General features: G+C 24.8%; 1 protein-coding gene across 5 annotated transcripts in view; it reads left to right on the top strand.

Moving 5' to 3' along the window:
* LOC129606148 (myb-like protein A) overlaps positions 1 to 26101 on the top strand; it is a 290115-nt gene that overhangs the window by 171338 nt on the left and 92676 nt on the right. For all 5 annotated transcript variants that reach the window (XM_055516270.1, XM_055516271.1, XM_055516269.1 and 2 more), the window contains 2 exons: positions 124 to 328; positions 18517 to 19433. In XM_055516270.1, coding sequence (XP_055372245.1) covers positions 124 to 328; positions 18517 to 19433 — 1122 coding nt within the window. The remainder of the gene's footprint in view (positions 1 to 123; positions 329 to 18516; positions 19434 to 26101) is intronic.

Raw genomic sequence — 26101 nt, forward strand, 5'->3', positions numbered from 1 at the left:
AAAAAAATATTAATAAATTAAAAAGTTTGAAATACCTTAAATTTATAAAATAATTAATTACAAACTATTTTTAAAATTGAAATTTAATGAAATTTTCCCAATTTTTTTTTTTTATAATTACAGCCAAAAGCACGTCCATCAAATGTTAATCCATCCAAATATTCGAGTCTTCCTTGTTCAGGGCCAGCTCGTTTAGGACGTAATTTAAGTAACAGTGTAACTGGTGGTGGTAGCTTTGATAGTGGTACTGGTGATCGTAATATTTTAGGAATTGGTATTAGTGCTGTACATGATGCTGTATTACGTGGTGGTGTTGCCAAATTACCAGGTGAGTTTCTGGATATTATGTAAAGGTTTTTAAATATAGACTAAATGTGCCAAATGGCATAAGGGAAACCTTTTAAAATTTACAATAAAATTAAAATCCTTGTTTTCATACATAATATATTAAATATTTTATTAAATATTAAGGATAATAAACCCAAGTATTAAAAAATTCTATATAAAATTATGTACAAATTGTGAAAATAATTTTAAATTACTCATTTTAGAGTAAAAAATAAGAGTCATTTGGTGTTTTCCACCAATACTTAATTTGTTTTATAACAATTACCCTTTTATCTGGTTATTCTTTGTTATATTATCAATTTATACTTTATAAGTAGCCGAAATTTGTAAGTACTAAGCCAAGAACAAAAAGGGCAAAAGTTAAAAGGGAAATCAATAAAAATGAATATCATTTGATGAACACCTGACCATTTTATAGAATTTTCCACTAAACAAAAAAAAACTCCAAATGAACTTTTAATTTTTTTTACATTTTTGTTAATTTACATTTTCTGTTTGTTTTTTTTTTTATTTTGTTTTTTGCCAAATTAAATAAACGGTGGCATCATAAATTAAAATCCCTATAATAAAATTTTCCCTGATCTCTACAACTTTTTTACAATTTTCAATTTTATAAAGTTCCTTTTTAGCACTTTTCCAAAAAATTTTTTGAAAAAAGTGCTTATTAGTTTCACTCTGTCCGTCCGTCCGTCCGTCCGTCCGTCCGTCCGTCCGTCCGTCCGTCCGTCCGTCCGTCCGTCCGTCCGTCCGTCCGTCCGTCCGTGTGTCTGTTTACAAAACTTCTACATTCTTAAAGATAGAAAGCTGAAATTTAATACGTACATAGATCTTTACTAGAAACTTATTTCCGTAGAACAAAATTTTTACCTATCTCCCCCCCTCTAGAAGTTATACCCCCCCAAAAGCCTAAAAATGGCCTTTTTTAAATATTTGTTGCAATGAAACCATAAGCATTTTTGAAATTTTTCAAACGCAGAAAGGCAGCGACTTGCTTCCCCTAGCGCGATATACTACAGTTAAACTTTAGAAAAACAAAATGGCCGTTCAAATTTACCGTTATCTAAAGTTCTTTTTTTCCAAATTTTTGATCTCGTTTTTCTTCTAGACCCCATAATGTAGAACTTTGAAATTTTAGGGGCTTTTAGACATTAGCAAATAGTTCATTTCGTTAGAAGAAAATTTTTTTCCATCTCCACTCCCTCTCTAGTTATCGCCTCTTGAAATTTGTAAAATTTGAATTTTTGACACCTTATATTTCCGAAGCCGCAAGTTTTTTCAAATTTCTATAAACGCAAAAAGCTAACGGTAAATTCCGTAACATTAAAAAATATAATTATTTTTCTTAACTCACACAATTAACCCTTAAAATCGAGCATTATGTTAACCCCTTTTTATATTAATTTTTGCTTTATTTCAAAGACTGCATATAAGCGTCATCCTAAATATAGGCAATCTTAGAAATAGTTTTATATATAAATGAAAATAATTTTAATAGTGTGGTACACATAGATTGTATTTAAAAGCAGAATTTTCACTTGTTGAAGGGAAAAGTGCTACAATACAAACCATTGGTTTGACCCAACTTTATTCTTATTTTATGCACACAATTTAAATAACATCATCCCTTACAAAAAAATCTAGTTAAAATATTATTTTTGTTTCTCTGTTAATTTTTAGTAGCTATATACATTTTTTACTTCCTTTAATTTTAATAAAAGAAAAAATGATATTTTTTTTCTTTGGCCTTTCTCTATTGATGCTCATAAAATATCCTTGCCATTCCATTAACTTAATTAAATTATACACATACACAGACCACCATATTTATTTTTTGTTCACGTCCAAGTGAAACGACTTACAAGGAATAAAAGGCCTCCTATTTTTCATTTTTTTCTTAAACAGTGTATATGGACTTAAGGCAAATGCGAGAATCAACCAAAAAAAAAAAAAATTATTAATTGCACTCCAATGTCCTATTCACCAAATGAAAAAAAAAAAATGAAAACAAAAATTTATGTCTCATTTTGGTCACCAATTTTGTCACCATGTTTTTTTTCTTCATTTTTTTTTTTAATTAGAAAATTTTTACTTTCTTACAATTCTCCTCTCTTTTTTTTTGCCAACACAAAACAATATTTTCATTTAGGGAAATTTTTTTTTTTTTCAAATTTTTTTTTTAATAAAATTATTTTTTTATTATTTACTGTTGTTCTTATTATTTTTAATGTTCTGAAAAATAATTTTTTATGATTATTGTTATGGTTTTTCTTTTGTTATTATGTAATTTTGTATATAAAGTCAAAACCAGGAAGTTGCATAACGCTGTAATGAGAGCAATTACTTAAATGAACCAAAAAAAAAAAAATAAAAAGAAAAAAAATGTAAATATAAAAATATTTAAACAAAGAATTGAAAAATTCACCGACCAGAAGAGCTCCTTTGTAGAGGTTCTTCCGTTTTTGTTTCTTTTTAAAAAGCAAAAAAACAAAAAAGAGAAATAAACTTAAAATCTTTTTGTAAATATAAATCACCTTCCGCATAATTAAAATAATGTCTAAATATGAACAACTATAAATATTTAATCAACATCCCTATACCATTTTTAAAGCACATACACAGTTAAAGTTACCATTGAAATACGAGAGAAATGTAGCAGTTTAAGCTCTTTCAAAAAAAATATTTTTTTGTAATAATCTACTCTTTTAGCGGAATTCGGAATTGAAAAAATATTTTGAATTTTGTTAATTGGGGCTAAAATTGTATTTTACATCAACCTATGTTAAATCGTCTCTCAGTCTTTGTACTATAAGTACAGTATCAATTATTACTTTCCGAAATCATATCAATTTAAGTGTCCTATAGAACTTGTCTCTTGTTTTCACTAAAAAAAATATCTTTACATATGTCTCATTCTAAAGTTGAGCATTATTTTACTTCAATTTTATACAATTTGTGCAATTGGACCAGTTTTAAGGGATTCCGATCTTATTCCGTAAATGAAATTGCTCGAATCAAAATAGAAACATTGAAATAATCACAAAATTTTATAAAACTTAAACTAGTTGTAAAAAATTTTGAATAATACACATTTTTTTGCTATATCCAAAGGATGTATTTTTTGACTTTTTGAAGAGAAACTTTCACAAACTGCAAAACTATACAAGCTACATGCTACTGCAGTTTTTCAAAAACGTTATTTGGTAACTGTAGTATTGAAAAAGAATCGACTACTTAGAACTGTTTATAAGATTTCTGCCTAATTCTCGGTTTCGTATGGATAGCAGTAATATAGATTAATTACATTTTTTTAATATATGAAGAACGAAATCGATAATAATAACATGGATTATTATTATAGTTTTGAACCAATTATATTAATGCAATTCCAATTCTTCCAAACAAAAATTAAAACAAGGGGAAGCTTTTTTACTATTTTTACTTTTTTGGAAATTTCATTTCCATTTCCATAATCTGTTTGTTACAATTAAATAAAAAATTTTAAATGTAAGCGTTTCTGTTTATATTTTGTCATAGGGGCTGCAGATTTTTTTTGCAGTAGGAGGCTTCAGATTGCTTCAACCCCAATTTCTCAATAGAATATCGAGGAAATTAATAACTCACTCAAATTAAACGTGACCTAATTAATTACTAATTATAATGTCAATAACATGTTTGTTAATAACTAGTAAAATCTCATCAATAATTCTTCTCTTAGTTCCAGTTGATAAAACAAAGCAAGCAATTTATTTAACTTTAATTTTTCACTGTTACGCTTTAAATAATACTTCCGATTTTCGTAAATCTACTTGTATTAATCCTTCCAGTATTTTCACCCGATTTATATAGCATTTTAAAGTACAATAACCTTAAAAGTAGATAAATTCAAAAAATTACAGCTAACAGTCATATTACAGAAATATTTAAGAGCTTAAATTTATAATATTCATTTTGTTTTATTTAAAAACAAATTTTGAATTTCACAAAAGAAAAAAATAATTTTTTAAAATGTGCAAATTAAATCCAAAAACACTTTCTTTAATTTCCACCCCTTTTATTTTTCAATTCTCGAAATTTATTTTCCTTGTGTTTCGAATGTAGAATACTTAAAAGTAACAATTAGCTTCTAAATTACATAAAAAACCTACCTCTATTTATACATATTTATATATTATGCATACTTAATACGAAAAAGTGGAAAATTAGAGAAACAACATGCTCTTGTTATTAATATAAAATAAAATCACTATATATTCTTGGAAATTCTGAATACATTTTCACTATAGTACTCGTATTTATGCATTTTCATTCATTATAAAAGCTGTTAAAGGAATTCTATCATTATTTTAGAAAATCTTCTCGTTTATGTATGTAACTTATGAATAAAACAAAAACAAAACTATGGTCTATGAATTAAGTCCTTGAATTTTATGGCTATTGACACAGAAAATTCTATTTATTATTGTTCTTTTGTTAAATCTATGGTATTAAAATTCTAAAGGAATTTACTGATGCTTTGTATATTATATATGTACGTATTATGAATATATAGAAAATTCTAAACAGAAAGAAGATATAATTTTGTTTTATAAAAAAAAGGATTTTCCTAGATTTAAGAACAAAAATTTTATTTCCTTCAATTGAGTTTTCTTTTTTTTTAATACAATTATTTTGTTCTATATTTTTAGAGTAAATAAAGATTAATTTATTCAATCGTAGGTTTGAAATTCAATTGAAAATTTAAATCCAAACAATACTAACAGTTATTCGATTTTGTTACAATGATTCTGGAAAGCCTTTATAGTAAAATTTTTGCGAATACATGAAAATTGTTGTTAAAAAATTTTAAAATTTTCAACAAAAAATTTCCACGCAATTTTTTGTAATCTTATTTCAACATTCTCAAAAATTAATTAAAATTTAATCTTAATCTATTGAATTAAATAAATAATTATTAATTATAATTTAATAAGAAATTTTACAGCATAAACTGCTTACAAATCTTATGATCAAATATATATTTTAGACCCTTAAATGGCTCAGCATTGTCTATGTAAAGTGATATACCGAAGACAATTTTTGTAATGTTACTTTTTTTGAGTAGCGCTATTCTTAATTAAAACTTATAACTTACTAGCGTCACTCAAAAAATTACAGATTTGGTTGTGTAGCTACAAAAATTGTCTTCTGTTTATCACCATAATTGAAAAATATTCTGTATACTGTAAAAAATTTAAAAGTGAAAACGAAATTTGCTAATGGATTTCTGGAAAATTTCTATTTTTTTTAATTACTTAAGACTAATTCCGCTTAACTAGATTTTCTGTTTATTTATGCCAATCGCAATACTCATATTACAATTTTTTCAGCATGATATTCTTGATAATAGCTAAGACTAAAAAAATATTCTTTAAATTTTTTTATTCTAAAAAGTTTTTTATTCTAAAAAATTACGAAAAACTTTAGCAAAGATTAAAATTTCTTATTTTTGAAACTTGTGCGCAGTTAGAAAAAAAAAAATCAAAAAATAAAATATTTAAATGCAATGAAACTGAACTAAAAGAATACTAAATTTACAAATCCCGGTCGAGTGTTTCCTATAGCTACCTACCTTACTCCTACATAGGTACTATAAATATAGCATAGATACTTTTGAACTTTATATAGGTGGATAAAAACGCTCTAAGAGTATACAAAAGAGAGAGAGAGAGAAATAGAAAACATTTTTCAATTTATGCAATTTATGCAGCCTACATATATGCAATTTTCAGTTTTCAAAAAAAAAAATTAAAACGTGAGAGAAAACTTAAGAAATTTTTGAAATAAAAAAAATTGAAAATTTTTTTTTTCTTTATTCGTCTTAAGTGCAGAAAGAATTTCCACTTGAAAGTTTTCTTTTCACATTTTTATCGTTTCTTTTTATAAGATTTTTTTTTTTTAAATTTCATCTTCCTTACAGTTTTGTTTTTTTGTTAATTTTTTTTTCTTGTTATTCTTAATTGCGTTTTTCTATTCCATATTTCCACTCGCACAATTGAAGTTAAAATTGGTACAAAAATGAAAAATATTATGCAGAATTTCGTATGCATTTTTATTAAAAATAGAAAAAATGAATTTATTTTTTTGGTTTCTTATGTTTTGTATCTTGTTTTTTTTCTCTTACGTAATTATAATATGCACGTTTAAGAACTTTATTATCCTTCCAGTAATGAATTCAAAGATTTTGATTTGACTATTTTGTTTTTGGAGCTCACACACACGCTGAATTCAATATTTTAGAAAAAATAATTGAATATTATTAAGGTAAACCAAATATTAACAAATCTTTAAATTCTTAGAATAGTGTAAAATATTTTTGAAAAATATTTATAAAGTACGATAAAAAATAATGTTAAAGCTTGCCGCATATTCTAGCTAAGATGTACGATTCGTGAAGTTAGGGCTTGTGGAATTAAATTGTATACAGTTAGAAGCTAGACTTTACAGGAATTCTGATTTATTTTTGGCAATGAAATCCTTGTGGTGTGGTCTTTTAGATGAAAATATTTTTGGTTGGATTTACGGTTTGCCTAAATTAATTGTATAAAAATCATGATAGATACCTAGGAAAACTTTTATATTTCTAATTATAATTACGAATTTTGATTAATTAAAAAATAAATTGAAGAAGAATATGAAAAATTTATTTAGTAAATGAAATAAAAGAGATGCGCATATATAAGCAATATAGATGCAAATCTAACTTGATTGTTGTCCTTAATCGAACATTTTAACATTTTCATTTGAGCAAATTTTAGTAAAAAATCGCTTCGACCGAATATACCTTTTGTTCGAATAAACATGTTCGATTGAAAAAATTCTGTTTTGATTCCAATGATATGATTAACCCGCTGCTAATGAAAATAATATTGAACAATCAGATATGAAGAATATTAGCAATTTTTCATATTCATTTTTTTTAAAGCAACACTGTGTTTTCCTACAACTTTCTGTGTTGCAATGAGTTTTAAAAAATATTCATTCAACGATGTGCATATCATATATAAATTTATTGTTCCTACCATACGTGAATTACCGTTCTATTTTTATTTTTTTTATAATACGGTTTCCTTTTTTTGTAAATGTGAAGAAATTGAAAAAAAAAGAAGGATTCATAGAAAAATTCTTATATAATTTCATAAATGTTACTGTTACAGTTATGTTACAAATAGAGTTAATATATAAAATGCATACAAAAGTTATAAAAAAAAGCAATTCAAAAGAAGAAAAAAACAGTGAGTTTCCTACTTTTTTTGTCCTTTAATTCGCTTTTATCATAGTATTTTCGCTTTTATTATAATTGTACTTGCAAGTTTTTTCTCTTGTACGTTTTGCTTGTTTTTTTGCTTAATTTAAGAAAAACTTTTTTAAAGTAGTTAAACGAGAAAAAAATTTCGTTAAATTACTTTTTAAAGAGGGCTCAGTTAGTAATCAGTACTTTTCCACAGCTTTTTTTTCCGCACTCTCCTATTTTTCCTTAATGCTTTATTTGTAGATCCTTTTGGATTATTTACGCATACTGAATGACATTTTAAAAATATATTATGAGATGTTTTTGAAATTCCCGTCCAATAAGTGTAATGATGATTTTTTCAATTAATTTTTCAATGTGCTTACGAAAATAGTTGTATAATTTTCTTTTTATTTCTGAATATTTATTAAAATTTTTAATATTTAATTTTAATTAAATAATCGACTATCTGAAAACAAGTTCAATGACTCAGGTAATGAACCAATTTTCTTAAAACAGCATTTCTATTACGTTTACGTTCCCAAATCAAAAAATTAAGAAACACCAATGAAAAACATCCAGGAAAATTACGAAACATAGTTAGTTACTTAAATACGTTTTTTGTTATAATATTCTTTTCTATACACTAGTATCATCTAGTATTTTAAATAGGTTAAGAAAAAAAAGTGAAGAAGGAAATTCGCCTTTTCTTCTTACATAAATCCTATGGATTTTTTTATTTCATTTATATGCAAATTTATTTTTTTTATTTTTTTTGTCTATTTATTTCTTTTTTCTGCTTTAATTTTTAATGTTGTGCCTCAATGGATTCAATCGAATTTAGTGTTTTTACATTTTTTTAAAAAAAATGTAAAAAAAAATTCAGTGACATTTTAAGAAAATACAGTAGAAATCTGCTCTAGTGAACGCCCGACTTTATGAACTTCCCAATCGAGTGAACACAAAAATTTTAGCATTGACTGCCTTACACTGTGAACAAAAATTTTTATAAGTGCCCAGTATAGTGAACAAATTTTACAAAACTGTTTTTTTTTTATATTATTCTTTTTATTTTTCTCATTGTAACGGGATTTTTCAAGTTGAATTACAAAAGAGAGCATTATTTTGTTTATTTAACATTATAAGTCATACATTGTGTTAGGTAATGGCATTCAATTAAAGTGTAATTTCGATAAAATAAAAGTGTTCAAATTTTTTTTAAAATGCCGAAAACGAATATTAAAAGAAAACATTTGAATTTCAATGAAAAAATTAAAATTATAAAATCTTTAGAGTCAGGAGTAAGTGTTACAACATTATCTAAGAAATTGGGTATAGCTAAATCAACCGTGTGCAGGTTGATTGGCATTGGTATAGCTAATAGCAGAAAACTGAAGTTAAAGAGCCAAATTCGGTTACTAATTTAACTGAAAATGTGATAGAAACAGTTGAAGCAAAAATTTCTGATTATGAAGCCCTTCAAGCGCTAAATAAGACTATACAATGGGCTTCAGACAACGATATCTTGTTAACCGACCAAGTCACACTTAGAAATATAAGAGAAAATATTGTTTTAAAAATTTCAAATAAAAAAAAAATTCAAAAAAAAGTAACTGAATACTTTTCGAAACAATAAAGCTTTAAAAACTACTTTTTAGTTTAATTTATTTGACATTTAATACAGTGAACAGGTTCAATAGAACGAACAGCCTGTGTTTTTATTATGTTCACTCGAGCAGATTTCTACTGTATATACAAAAAAAAATATAAGAGAAAATGAAATTAACTTAATTGATTCAAGTTTATGTGTGTAAAATATGAGCGAGAGGATGACGAGAGAGAAGAGAATTATTATTTGCGTATATAAAAGACTATTAGAATAAAACTTAAATTTAACATTAAAAATGTTATGCTAATATATTATTCTGTTAGCGTTGACTGATTTTCTCTTTTTTTTTATTATAAAATGCTTTTTACTGTTATGATAGTTCAATGAACTCGAAATTTATTGCTCCCTTATTATTTTGGGGATTGATAGATTTTAGTTTTTATTTTTTGTTTTAATTTTTATACATTTTCAATAAAATCCTCTTACTTACTCACATATATAATATTGTACTTACGTTAAAGAGAAAATTTTAAACCATGAAATTGGAAAATTTAAGAGATTCATTTTTCCCCTTAAACTCAATTTATTCACTTTAATACCGAACTTTTTTATTGAACTAAAAATTAAGTTTTTAAGACTGGTTTTAATAAAGGTATAATATTAGAAGTATAATTGCTAAAATTATTTTAGAAAATTATGCTGCAAGTATTTGTACCTAAATTATTAAGAAACATGTTTATATAATTTGCATTAAATGATTTAATGCAAGTTTTTATAATGCCGAAGGAAAACTTTTTAAAAAAAATTTTAAGAACATGGTTTTTAAGATATCTTTTAAAATTGTAATTGCATTTAATTTTATGAATGAAACTTGTTTAATCATAATCTAGTAAATTAACACTCAAGCTGCTAGATTTTCCAAAAGAAATAGAAATAACAATTAAATTTTGTTAAAACTTTAATATTTTAAGTGAGTTAAATTGTTTTGAAAAATAAATTTCATTTTAAAGAGAAAATGTTTTATTATGAGTACAAAAATATTTTCATTATCTTAATCAGAAAAAATAAAGCAATTTCATAGTGAAAACTTTTAAAATATAAACTCTTGAATTAAATTTAAGGCAATCAAACAAGAACAAAACGATTCATTTAAGAATTGAAACTGTCTGAGAATTATATAACAAAGCAAATAAAATATTTTTTTCCCAATTCTCCCATATCAATTGAAATCCTTAATATAATTTTCTATTTTTCCTCAAAGGATTTCTTTATATTCTCTTGTAAATTTTACTCAATAATCCTAAATGAATAGACATCATATATTCAAAATAACTTCAAAAAATAAATAATATATATGCATGTATGTATGTAATTTTATAAATATCACAAATTAAATTTTGTAGTTGTGAAACATAGAAATTAAATTTTATTAATTTATATTATATAAATAAAATTCGTCTAAGTAGTGAGGGAAAATAATAATCAGAAGCAAAAAAACATGAAAGAAACAAGCATTTCAAGAAAAATTATAATATGCATTTAAACAATCAGGTTTGCTACTCTAAATTATTCGTTTCATGAACTGAATACTAAATTAGTAGAACAAGGATTATTATCCTTTTATTTTTATTAAATAAATTGCAAATAGAAAAAAATTAACGTTTTGGATTGTGCAAACAATAATAGTTAAGATTGATTAAAATAATTGTTTTTGAAAGGTTATTTTGCTCATTACATTCCATTAGTTTATGATATTGACATTTTTTCTAAATTAATACAAAATATTGGAGAAAATATATGAAAACTTCTTGTAAGCTTTATACCCCTTTTTATATCAATTTTTAATTAATTTCGTATTAATTACGATTTTCACTTAATTTAACATATAGAAAGTAATCCTGCATTTTTAAAAGGGATTATTCTTCCATACACGACCCAACAATATTACATACAAATGGAAAAAATTTTCTATTATTTATAAAAGACACGGTGATCAATTACAAAATAGATTTGTGCTCTGTCATAGCCAAAAGGTAGAAAATCTCTTAACAAGTGAAATACTAAAATATAACACTATAGTTAAAGCTTAAATTTTAGAACATAAATATTTAATACATAAGTACCTATAGGAATCTCAAATAAGAAATACAATTTTTTTTTCTATGTTTTCAACTAAAATCTCTAAAAATTGTTTTATCAAATATAAAAATCGAGTTTGTTACCCAAAAAATCGATTTGTGTACATTTTTTCATATTCTTAGTAGTATATTAGACCCTTCTATATCACATACATATGTACAATGCAAACATTATATCTATCAATTTCTCCTTTCTCACTCCAAGTTGTTGATTCTCCGCATTCAAAGGACTTTGTTATTTATAATTCTAATCCTTAAGATATTTTTTTGTTTTTCTTTTGTTTTTTATTTTTATATTTTCCTCACAAAAATTCATCTTCTAAATTACACATATATGATGGTATCATACGAGACTTACACATAAATTATACATTAGAACCATAGGAGGACCCATACATACACACAAACGTTTCTGCACACCTACACCAGAATTATTACATAAGCTTGAACACATGTATACTTTGTAAATATAAAGTATAACTACATATGTACTCAATATAAAAGTTTGACATATTGTTATTATATATTTGTCTGGAGTCTCGACACTAAAACCAGCAAGAGAACACTGTGTGACCAAAAAAAAATTTCAAAAAGAAAGAAAAAATTTGTGGTGTTTTCTGTTTTTTTTTTTCATCTTCTTTTCATCTTATTTTTTTCTAGTTTTTTCTTCTTAAATTATTTAAGAATATCAGACAAATGCAATCAACCTCATCAATAAGTTTCTTGTTTTTTCATTGTTTTGTTTTTTCTTTAGTTGCCAAAAATTGAACGCAATTATTCTTTTAACATTTTCCTTCTGTTATTTTTTTATCTTATTGTTTTGATTGTTTTTGCCGATATGATAGTAGTATTCGTAATATTTAACATGTTTTTCTTATAAGATGTTCCAAATATTAAGAACCGAATATAGAATAAAGAAAAATAAAAATACTAAAAGTTCCTTAAAATATACAAAGGTGTAGGAAGTATAAAAGCTAAGGAAACTTGATCAATTTCTGAATTTATAATATGGAATTGGCGAAAATGAAAGCAAATGCAGTATCATATGAGTCATGATAGTTTATTTACACTTCCCAATCATGGTGTAGTATATTTTCACTGAAAGATCGTCTTGCAAAATTTGGTGTTATCGGCAAATATATTATGAACTCTTATGTTCTCAAAACTAGAAAATAAAAAAAAATATTTGTCTATTGTCTATTAAATTTGAGATATTATGCATTTTTCTATAGCATTGTTCTATAGTTTCCGGTTTGAGAAACACTCAATTAAAAATTTTAGTGGTCGAGTGACCAATAAAACCAAATTTCCTACCAACTCACTCAGGAATTATAATCTTAAAACTGTTGCTAATTAAGTAAATATAAAGTAAATTTAAATTATAAAAATAAAAAATGTGGCATCTGTTTTATATACTGTGTCGCTTGAATATGAAAATATTTCTTAAACTATATTTCTAACACAATATGACATCCTTTCTTCGAAACACACTGTATTTTCTGTACTGCGTGAATAAAATTTTGGTAAAAAAAGCTTTATAAGGAATATTTTCTATATTTTAAGGTGTACGAACTTTCCCTCTTATGTATAAATCAATACATTAGATCTTGCATTCTAACACTTGTATGTAATATTTTTACCTTTTATATGTACACAAATAATATCCTTAAAGTTAAGGTATTTTTATTGATACATTTTAAAGATTATTATGTAAGAACTATACAAACACACTGCACCTAAAAAATACTCTTTACTTATATGAAATTCTCTTTTATTTACTGCAGACACACAAACACACATATGGGTAAATTAAACGAATTTCTATCGTATATACGAACATACGAGTACATCTGTCTCACACGTATTCGAAACGTAGACAAATATCTAATAGTTTTAAATATTTTTATGAAAGAGATGTCGCCTTGAATTGAAAATTACTAAATTTGACAATTGTTATTTTAATATTATATAAACTTTTTCTTTGTACTATTGTTGTTACTATTGTTATTACAACAGTATCATGCAAGAAAAGTAGCTATACACAGTATTTTCTCTTTTTCTTAAATTTATGCGAGTCATTGTGTCACAAGTTAAGAGATAAAATTTATTTTCAAAAAGACAAGTACAAATACAAAAGCACAAATAATGAAAACAACAATATAGCAAAAATAAAAAAAAATAAGAAAATAAAAAAACAAAAAAATAAGGACATGATTGTTGTGAATTAATTTTAAAACGTGAATACAATTTCAATGAAATGAAAAATAAAAAAACAACAACAATGAAACAACAAAAATAATACAAAGAATGAGAAAGTTTAAAGGAGTCCTTTTATGTACCCAAAAAAAAAAATAAAAATAAAATATGTAGAATGTGTAGTAGGATTCAACTGAATTTACTATTTAAGTCGGGTTGGAGTAATAAAATTTAAGAATAAAATTTTAATACACGTCCCTTTAAATTTATTTTGTTTCGATTTACGACCTTTGTTTATTTTTTTGTAGGTTACTTTTCATGGAATTATTAAAGAAAAGAAATAAAAAATAGGTGCCGACATTGTACAATTTCCATTCTTATTTCAGTTTCTTAGTTTATATAGTTTTTTCTTTTTTATTTCCTATTGTATTAAGGAGGAGATTTATTAGCTTTTAAAGTAGTTCTAATATATAACTGATATAGTTCTGATTCATTTTTATTTATTTCCTATTTTTATTTTGGTAATTTTTAATAAATTGAAATACAAAAAAAAAATATTTTCTTTTATTTAGTATTTCTTTAAGTAATAAGGAAGTTTAAGATTCAAAACATGCATCATTTCCATATTCGTATAGATAAAATGAAAATTAAATAGAAAATCATATGAAAAATTAATACTTAGTTAAATTTTGACCTTAACTAGGAATATTACAATTGTATATATGAACACTACATACTATGAAAAATCAATAGTTTAAATGTATTTTTTCTCGATAAACTAAAATAAATGCGAACTTATAAAATGGTCATATTTGAAAATATTTTTAAAAACCCCTGTTTTTTTGCCAAAACTTCAATAAAGTTATGTACAATTTTGTATAGGCAAAATGATTGCGTTCAAATATATGATTACTCCAAGCGAATTTTCAAAAAACTCCAAAATTATAATCGAAGCATTGTTAGTTCAAAAAGATGAATTAATTGCATTCTTTGGTTTCTAAAATACAAGAACACTCTCAAAAACATTACGAAAATTTTAAATAGAGTATCAAGGGCGGCATTTGTATAATTTTTTTAAAAGGTGCTTAGGAAAAATTTTGAGAAAATTATATAGCTAATTTATTTCTAGACTTATGATTCCCTGTATTTTCAACGCTTCTAGTTGCAAGCAAATTCAATTGCAATTTAAAAGTTTTTCTTGAAATTTATTTAACAACTTTTACACAAAATACAATTAATTACAAGTTTAGCTGAAATACTCGTAAAGCACCTAAAAATTTTACAAAATATCAATTATTTCTATTTACTTATAAAATTATTTAACTAATTTTTATTTCGATTTCTTAAAAATGCAATTTTAAATTCTAACATTGTCAAAATTTTTCATTTAATAATTTGATAAAAAATGAATTTTTATTTTATTAAAATTTTTTTCTAAAAGATTAATAATATAATAGTTTCTAATCTAATACCTTATATCTTGTAGATTATAGATTTGTACAGCGGGGGCAACCGTACACCTTATAACATGAATTCTATACATATGCCAACATTATATTCTAAATAAATTAAATAATTAATTGGAGCATATTTTTATTAATAAAAAATTAAGAAAAATTAAATAGTCAATTGAAAACCGAAGATTTACATTAATTCAAAAGGGCGTAAAAAATAAAATTTCTTCTCATATTTTTTCTTCCTTTATTTCAATTCAAAGTTTCCTATACATTATGCTCGTACATAAATTAATTTAAATATAATTTCACATTATATGCGCTAAACTTATTTAGTCCTTATTTAGAATTGCAGTTTTTCTTTACAATTTTTCATAATTTCTTACTTCAAATCTCAGTAAAACGAATTATAATAAAGATCTTTTTTTTTTAATAATTTATTAAAATAAAAACTAATTTTTAAATACACTCGCATATACTCGCCCATTTCGCATATAATATGTTTATAGCGATTCCTAACTATAAAATTTCGACTTACATCTTTTTTCTAATATAATTTTTTTTTTTAAAAATTATGTTACATTAAATATCAAAAATTTTGTATTCTTTTATTAAATTTATCCTTGTTATTTTTTATAATATCACATTTTACTTGTTTTCCGTATTTATTTTTTTTTTGTTTATCCCAAGGATATAAAAATTGAAACATTTCAAAATTTCTGATGTATAAAAATTATGATGGCTAAAATATACAGAATAAAAAATTAGAATATCCTTGAACTCAACTAATATTACCTTGTATATGTATAGGACTTGTAGGCTTATATATAATTTTTATTTTACATTTTATTTAATAATTTTACATGGTACAAGATATAGCATAAATAATATAGATAATGATATTCGTTTTTGTTGCATGAAAGGATAACAAGAATATTTTGACAAAAAAAAAAAATTTGAAATAAAACAAATTTAATTTTTTACTTGTTTGTTACAATATTCATTGTAAATTTTGTGATATGTAAAGCGTAATAACATACCGTGTACAATCCACCACAATTCAAACAGGATATTTTGAATAAAGGATATAAATTTTTTTTATTTTATGTTGGGAAAAATTCTTCTTCTATTCAATTAAATTTCACTTTGATTATATTTATAAATTTAGTATGAAAAATTAATTCACGAAATAATAAGAGAAAAAATATATTTCTTTTGTTTTCAATGAAATTCAAAAATGTTATCAATGCTATTCTAATGCCCTCCATTCAACTTACCATCAGTTTTATTGAACTTACAATCTTTTCTTTTTATTTCAATAAGAATTAATATAATTTTTACTTGAAAATACTTGATTTTTTTTAATAATAAATTGTGATGAAAGACATATTTTATTTAGCATCATAGTCAATGATATTTAATTTTAAATAGCCTTGATTATAATATTTAGAACCTCCTTTAATACAAGAATTTTGCATTAATATTTCCAAGAAAATATTGTTAGCCTTTATTAACTTATATTTTAAGTGAACCAGATTTTCGAATCATAGTTGATTTGAAATATAACTTTCCTTTAATTTAATTTGATCCTATTAAATTGGTCAATTAAAATTAAACTTTCCTGGATTATAAATTCCAGTTTTTGTGTTATTTGCATTGCACTTTAAGAATATTGTCATAAGGCCACAAAATAATTTTTCTTCTAAAAATATCAAAATTAATATTTGATGACAAATGATTGTTGATGACAATCTTTGTAAAGAATTTTTTTAATAATAAATTTCTTGGAAATTATTTACGTCTTATAATTATGCCCATAAAAGCTCGAAAAAGCCTAATTTAATAAATTAATTTTTAAAACTTAATTTTTTAAATTGCTGTAAAAAACTAAATTACAATTTTTGTTTAAACACTTAAAAAATAGCATAGTATATGCATATTGTTACACACTAAATAGTCACAGTACAATTATATAATACAGACGATACTTATATTTTATGTATTGACAAACATATACACAAGAAACAATTGTAGAAAAAATAAAACCAAAAATAACGCTCCAATTAAAGTCATTGCATTTTAATTGAATCAGAAACCATTTAATTTGAAACTTTTAATTAATCAAATCACAACAACTCTACCATACCTACACACAATTCAACATATATATATATATATATATATATATATATATATATATACATAATTCAATATATAAATATATAGGGAATATTGTTGAATTTTATATAAAACCTCATAAATAATAATATCCTTATCGTAGCGATCATTTAATATTAATAAAAATGGCAAATAAATGCAAGAAGCCAACACTAATAAAGTGACAATATATATAAATTGTATGTATGTGCAGATATGTATTTAGTTCTGTTCATGTTGGTTTTTCATTTAATTTCATTTTTATTTTTCATATTAATTTCATATATAGATTCTTTTTTTTATTCGGTTAGAATTTATGAGTCTGGAAAATATTTAACACAATCGAATAATATTGTCATATGTGAATGTAATAAATTTCCCGAGATATGAAACTATGAAAATACCTCATACCTCATTTTCAATTTTCAAATGATAATATTTTTTAGTGTTGCATATGTTTCCTTCTATATAGTTAATATAATATGCAATCATTGATATGTACAGGTTTATTTTTATCTAGTAAATTCTTAAGGTATACAAGTGAAAATATAACACTGATTGGGAATATGAGTATCAAATACACTGTACGAAATTCTTCTTGATAGGGTCGAAATTTGAAGAATATACAGTATGTAATATGGTTGAAATTTAAAACAGCATATGCCAAACTTAAAGAATATTTGCTGCAGGAAATTTTGTTTGTACTTTCTTGGAAATCTATTATTTTTTTTAATGGATATCTTTTAATCATACAATTTTCTCTCTCTGTAACGAAATTTAGCGTATCTTATCCTAATTTTCTAAATGTTAATAAAAATTCTTTGGAGATGTTAGATCTTTGAATAACCTTCAACTCCTGTGTGGAGTGTATTTTGTCGGAATATTTATTTTCTGCTGTCATTTTTTAGTACCCTCAGTTCTTATACTTATTATGTTTCCAATGTCGCTTTCAAATATAACATTCCAAACTACTCTTCTACTTTGGAATGCTATATTGGAATGTTATGTACGACAACAAAAAAAATAATAACTGCGATTATGCCATACAGCAAAATATTCAATTGCATTTTTCAACCAACACGTCTGTGGAAGTCCCATAACTCCATTTATTTTTTTTTTCCTCTTTTTACACTTTTAACCAGGAAATGTAAAAAAAAACAAACAACAAAATCAGAAAACGTAAAAACATGGTTAAAAATGGAAATCAAAATAGAAAAATACGTTTTTGTTTTTTACAAAATAAATTTAATATCCGCGTTTTTTCTCTTTTTTTCATTTTTTATTATTTTTGTTACTTTAAATTTTTTTATTTAATTTTTTATATTTCTGTTTATATTTCTTTTATAGAACCAATTTTAAATGAGCATCCAGTTACAATTTATCCTGGTCGTGCATCACCAATCGGTAAACGTGTACCACCACGTACATTACCTGGTTCAATTGAAAGACATCGTGAAGTATGCCGTAATAATCTTAATAATGAATTACATTCACCAACACAACAAACAATTTATGATCCAACTGAAGGTAATCCACCATCTTATGTTTTATTAACATCAGCATCAACAACAAATATGTCACCATTACAACGTTTAGCCATTACAAAATCGCCATCATCACCATTGGTTGCTGTACAACAACATATTATATTACAAAATAGTGTTAGTAGTAATCAACTTATTGACAATAAGAATTTATTAAATAGTCTTCAAATACCGCCCTGTAAACCAAAACGTAATAATTTAAATAATAAAAATTTAATAAATTCAACATCATCATCAAATAATGGTAGTAGACAGGATCGACAAGATATTGATGATATATCAATTATTGATAATAATTGCAATCGAAAGAAAATTAATGGTGCTACAACAACAGATAGTAGCAGTGAAGAAGAATTTTCTGATGATTCGCTGGAAGAAGGACAATCATTACCACCACCACCAGCACCACCATTAGTGCCTCCACCACCATCATTATCTGCACCGGTAACACCAAGTAAACGTGGTAGTATAGCATGGGAAATAAATTTAGATGATCATTTACCACCACCACCGCCTCAAATTACCGAAAAACAAATGAAATTGGAAAAACGCTTAGGAAAATCAAATCATAATATTATAAACCAAAGTAATAATAATAATAAAAATTTAAATTCAATTGATGGTATTGGAAGTAATAATAAAAAGAAATCAAATTCAAATATTGGTGCAATAAATAGTAGTAATAAAGAAAAGAAAATTGAAACATCCGCTTCAGCAAAGGTATGTAAAGAAAAAATAAAATTCAAATTGTTTTTTTTTTTTTTTTAAATTTAATGAAATTTTCGGGAAAATTATTTTATAGTCAGTGTTATTCATTTAAATTTTATATTCATTGTATATTTTAATACACTCTAAGGATTTGTCACAATCGATTATTTTCATTTTATTTGTACTCGTATATATTATTAAATACAAATCCCAAGTGTTCTTGCATATCCGCAGGCTCATGGATATACGTGGTTCCATAGTCTATAATTAATTTGTCGCTTTACTTGTCGTCGATAAGAGCCACAGCGTATATTTGTTACCCAATAAATAATGAGTGAAATATTAGAGAAATGGAAAATTCGTGTTTAAAGCGAATAAATGCGAATAGAAACGAAATTCAAATATTAAAATTTTTATTTGCGATTGTTATTTGAACATTAAAATTATTTTTCAAAAAATAAACTTTAAATTTAAAATAAATATTTTTAATTCAATTTCAAATGTTAGCAAAACTCAAGTATCACGTCCTTTTTTCTCATAAAATAAAAATTAATACTTTCATTTTTTCTCTTGAAATTAAACTTAAGAATTAAAATAAAAAATTTTCTTAATAAACTTTTAGAAAAGGACATCAAAATATAAGCCTCACATATAACTCATAAATTTCATGAAAATAAAATAACAGAAAAAAAATTAAATATTAAGAAAAACAAAAATGGCAAACAAAAGAAGCACTTAATTTAATTTTCTTAAGAAAAATAAAAATCGATACTTTTGATAAACTTACAAGGAAAACTTTTAAAGTAAAAATAATAATAAGAAAGTAAAAACAGAATAATAAGAGTTCCCCTACCCTATATTTTCATCCTTAAGGAATATTAAACCATTTAACTATCATCCATACTCTTGAAAATTTAAAATTTTTCATCCCATTCCATTGTACCTGAAACCTGTTTAACTGTTTTATAAGTATGTTTTTGTATTCTGTTTCTGTTTTTTCTTCTCTCGTTTCTATATTCATTTTACCATCTCCCCAGCGTGATTCTCTTTCATTTTTTACATACAAATTGAAAAGTTTCATAAAAAGTTTTACTTTTTTTTTAAAAAAAAAATTCAGAAAAAAAAAATTAAAGGGATTATCTAATTACATGGTAAAATATTCCTAACATTTTAAACGTTATTAAAAATTAATTCGCCACCATACCATTAAATGTCTCTCTGTGTTGTTTGGCTGCTGCGCCCCCTCAGCTCTTTAATAATTCAAAAAGTTGAAAAATTTTAACATTTTTTTTTTGTTTTTATTTTTAGCACTTTTCCAAAAATTTTTTGAAAAAAAGTGCTTATTAGTTTCACTCTGTCCGTCCGTCCGTCCGTCCGTCCGTCCGTCCGTCCGTCCGTCCGTCCGTCCGTCCGTCCGTCCGTCCGTGTGTATGTTTACAAAACTTCTACACCCTTGAAGATAGAAAGCTGAAATTTTGTACGTACATAGATCTTTACCAGAAACTTATTTCTGTGGAACAAAATTTTTACCTATCTCCTCCCCTCTAGAAGTTATACCCCACCAAACCCCTAAAAATGGCCTTTTTTAACTATTTGTTGCAATGAAACCATAAGCATTTTTGAAATTTTGCAAACACGGAAAGGCAGCTGCTTGCTTCCCCTACCGCGGTATACTATAGTTAAACCTTAGAAAAACAAAATGGCCGCTCAAATTTACCGTTATCTAAAGTCGTTTTTTTCCAAATTTTTGATGTCGTTTATCTTCCAAACCCCAGCCTGTAGAAGCTTGAAATTTTAGGAGCTTTTAGACATTATCAAAAAGTTCATTTCATTAGAAGAAAATTTTTTTCCATCTCCACCCCCTCTCAAGTTATCGCCTCTTGAAATTTGTAAAATTTTAAAATTTGACACCTTGTATTTCCGAAACCGCAAGCTTTTTCAAATTTCTATAAACGCAAAAAGTTAACGGTAAATTCCATGAAATTAAAAAATATAATTATTTTTCTTAACTCACACAATTAAACCTTAAAATCGAGCATTATGTTAACCCCACTTTATATTAATTTTTGCTTTATTTCAAAGACTGCATAAATCGTTCATCCTAAATATATGCAACCCTAGAAATAGTTTTGTATATGAATAAAAATAATTTTAATAGTGTGGTGGATATACATAGACTGTATTTAAAAGCAGAATTTTCACTTGTTGAAGGGAAAAGTGCTACAATACAAACCATTGGTTTGACCCAACTTTATTTTTTTATATATTTTACACTACTATTAAGAAAGAAAGCACTTTATCCAGTACCCATATAAAATTTTACTTATTTCTTTTTTTTTTGTTTATTATTAAATTTGCTTTTTAGTTTTTCCATCTTAAAATATTTAAAGAACTGCAGAGTATACCCTAACATATTTAATTGTCTCCTTAGATTTTATCTGTATACTATTTACACTTTGTTTTCATCTAATTTTTTAGAATATTTTCATTATAGCTTTTTGCTTTAACTGCAATTCTTGCATACTGTTATACGAAACACGCTGGTATTACCAAATATTAGAATCTCAACTTGTAGTTTTATAACACAAGTCGCTTTCTTCTTTCTCGTACCAAGAAATATGAAAAATTCACATATTACATAAACAGCTTTTTATTAAATTTCTTTAAAATGCGTAATTGTTTACCAATTTCCAAACTAAATAAAATTCTAATATATTGTACTTAAGATTAAATGTAAATGCATAACAAGTCCCAATTTTCACTCTCATACATTCATGTGACATGCCTATTGTCCATGTGATTTTGTTGAACATGATTACAATACTTATTCTTGTTCATCTTAAGTTTAATCCCTCAATTTTAATACTAGTTCCCCTACTAATAATTTTAAATTTTATAATATTTACTTGAATCTGGCAACTCTATAAAAGCAAGGCAATAAATAATATTTAAATATGACCATTAAGAAATTTTGTTGCGTTACACTTCCGATTTTTCTTTGTTCTGATTGCTTTTCCTTTTTTCTTTCCACTTCCCTTATTTGTACATCTTCAAGAAAAAAATGTCGTTTTCAATAAAGTTTTGAATATTTGAAAAAGGTATGCTAATAATTCGAATTTAAATACGTTATTTATACACACTTATACATGTGTATAGCTCTTACAAACAATTCCCTAAAAATGGCAAAAATAATTCCATTAAAATAAAAATCAGTTTAAAGAATATTAATGCAATGCGTATACCTACCTAAAAACCTCATCCCATCATTTTCTCCTAAATATTCCCTTAACATTTTTAAATATCTTATATTAGAAAAATAAATTGAAAAGTAACATAATCAAACCAAACCACTACTCGACACAATAAAAAAATAAAAATCATAAAATTTACAGTCTAACTAGTACTCTTTAGAGAACTGTAAATAACTGAAGATATTGGCATATTAATTTATAAATATATATATAGGTACCTATAGTATATTTATACAGGTACATAATTTTAATTCATAAAATTCATTACACAAAGGTATTAAAAGCGGGTGAGTGAGAAAACGAACAGCAAATTTTTTTTTTCACGCGATTTTTTTTATTCACTTCTCTTTTCTTTTATCATCTTTTCTCTTCTTTACTTATACATTTTCATTTGATTACAAAATTCGCTAGTACTAAAAAAACAAGAGTACTAAAGAGAAGAATTAAATATTTAAATAACACACCTATACCCACTAACAATTATCAATAGTCTTAAAGTGGCGAAGACAAAAAAAAACTAAGCAAAGAAAATTACACTGTTTTTTTTACCTCCCCTTTAAATCTTATTCTTTTTGTTTTATTTTTTCCATGTTTCTCTTTCTATCATAGTTAAAATCTCTAATGAAGAATGTCATTTTGAGAGAGTGTCTTTTCCTTATCCATTATTCAAAGGATTCTAAAATTTCAAAACTTTATCATCGAAAAGCAAACATTCACTGGAAAAAAATTATTTAAAATTGTAAATTCAGATATAAGACTGGCTATAAGCTGACGTACTTTGTTTTTACATTTACATTTTATTTAAAGTGTTTCGTAATAGGTACCTTGGTAAAATTTTGATTTTACAGGTGAAAATTTGATAATAAAAAATTATCTCTGCCTTGCAGTAGTTCACTTTATACCAGCTAGCCCGCTATGTATTGTTGTGTTCTTAGAAGTAAGGACGTGATTAATTTTGTTGCTGCGATATGAGAAGAAAGGACATGATTTTTTTTATTTATTTATTCTAGTGCTTTAACAATCTTCTAGAACCCATTAGAATCTTTCACTTGACATTATTACAAGATTATATTAAAATTTTCATCATATTTTTTAACATTTCTGGAACATTAGATCTCTCCAGAAATGTGACAAATTTCTCCTTACACTTACCAAAAACCTGCCAAATTTCATTTACGCAAAATCTGAACTGAGCATAGAACTATATAATATTTTTTTTAATACTTTTTCGGGGCGTAGTGCCTCACACAGCAAATTCCTAAAAATCTCCTTGCAGAAATGTTGCAATTTTCAAAAATATCCGGTAGACGTTATTAATCATACACAATATAAATGATCACATTTATATGAAACAGTATTTTTTTTTTAAATTGTATAGCAAAATCTGACATATTTTTGTTTTTTTAAACTGGGTTTAATGCAATTGCATTGCAGCGGAACAACAGAAATTGAATAAAATAATTTATACGAAAATTGATTTGGAAGATGATTCTTAAAAATTAAATAAATTGAACTATTGTTACAACTATTTCATTTTCTCTTTTATACTTTTGAAAATATTCGGCCCATAGCTTCTATAAAAGATCTTAAACTTGTACAAATTATTCACTGAGTAAAAATTGTTCAAATGAAAATTTATTCAAAATATAGGTGACTGTACTTTTGATGAACCCATAATACACTCTTACAGTTTCTCACATTCGTTGTTCCATTCGAGATACATTAATAATTATATACGTAAAAAGATATTTATAAAAGGCAATTTTTTCCTTATTATAAATATAGAACTTAATTTTCATTATTGATTAACTCTGTACCTTCATTTTATATAACAATATTAAAATAGAAAATTTATACAAAATACCATTAATTTTACAATATTATATACTATACAAATATCTAGGAAATGAATACAATGTAACAGAGAGATATAATTACACTGTTTCTATAAAAATGGAATGTTGTTGAAGAGTTAAATAGATTAAAGAAATGACAGAATACGAAATGAAAAAAGTTTTCAAATTGATTTTTAGGTTAAAATGTCATTGGAAGAAAACGACACTAGCGAGAACAAAATAAAGGAAATGAAAAAAAATAGACGCGAATTAGTTTTGTGACACTTTCCTTTACTCTATATAATATTCACTTTGTCATTAAATATTTATAAAAGTTAAAAGCATTGAAATATGCATAGAAAATGCAAAAGATAAAATGGAAGTGCCTTAAATTAAAAAAAAAATTAAAAAATATTTACATAAAGTTTTAGATTTTGGAATATTTTTAAAATTTGATTTCTGAAACTAAACTTAAAATGGAAATTTTAATGTTAATTTAAAATCAAAAAAATATAGGGAATTGAAATAAATTGAAAAAAAAAATATCTGAAAATTTTCTATTGAATCGTTTCTAACCCAAAACGCAGATTACTTTTATAACTTTGGTTCATGAAACAGAAACGCTCTTAACGTCTGTTAAATTAAAAGATTTCAAGAAGCGAAGCGATTTTTTAGCAATTTGGAATGGAATTAGAAAATAAAAATTTTCAAAATTTCCAAAATAAAACTGAGTTGATAACCCTGACGATTTTCCTTAAAATTTTAAAAATGCTTCCTTTATTTATATCCAATTTAAATTTTCGATTTTTCATGTTAAATAAATGATATATCTGACTTTTTCTAACATAAAAGCTCATTAACAATCAGCGTTTTGCTCTCTACATTTTATGACTTAGCCATTTACGTTTCACAGCCTCAGACCGAAATTTCATCCTCAGATAACCATCAGATCGAAAATTAAAAATCGGTGTTTCATCGAACCAAATTTTAACGATCGGGCTTAAAATTTCAATGAGTTATTTTGTGCACAAATTGTGACAATTTCTAAATTGTTTTAAGATTTGTTAATTGTCTTTTAAGATGTTTCATTTTACAAAATAAGAAAACCGAAGCCCAGATGTCATTTTTCTGATATGACGATCTCGTTAAAATATCATACGAAAATTTAACGAAAGTTTTCCCCGGTATACCGGCACATCCATATCAGGTACATTCAATGAATTGCTACTATTTTAATAAAATCCAAAAGAAAATTTTAAAAAGCTTTAAACAATTAATTAAAAATAAAGAAAATAACCTGGAAAATTCATTATTTATGCATTTGGCAATTTTAATTCTAAACTAGAGCTACAAGATCCTATAATTGTTTATGCAGTCAACAAAATTTTTATAATATCGTATACATTTCATTTATAGATATAGGTATACTATTAAAATTTTCAATTTAAATTACAATTTTATTAAAATATTCAATATATCTTTAATATTAACTAGCATAATAACATTTTGAAACAATATTTTCGTAAATGCCATAAAATGTTCACAATATATATACAATAATAAAATTAAAAATGATTTTTAAAGTAAATAATAT

The sequence above is a fragment of the Condylostylus longicornis genome, unplaced genomic scaffold, assembly GCF_029603195.1.
Source record: "Condylostylus longicornis isolate FDR11 unplaced genomic scaffold, ASM2960319v2 ptg000017l, whole genome shotgun sequence".
NCBI lineage: Eukaryota > Metazoa > Arthropoda > Insecta > Diptera > Dolichopodidae > Condylostylus > Condylostylus longicornis.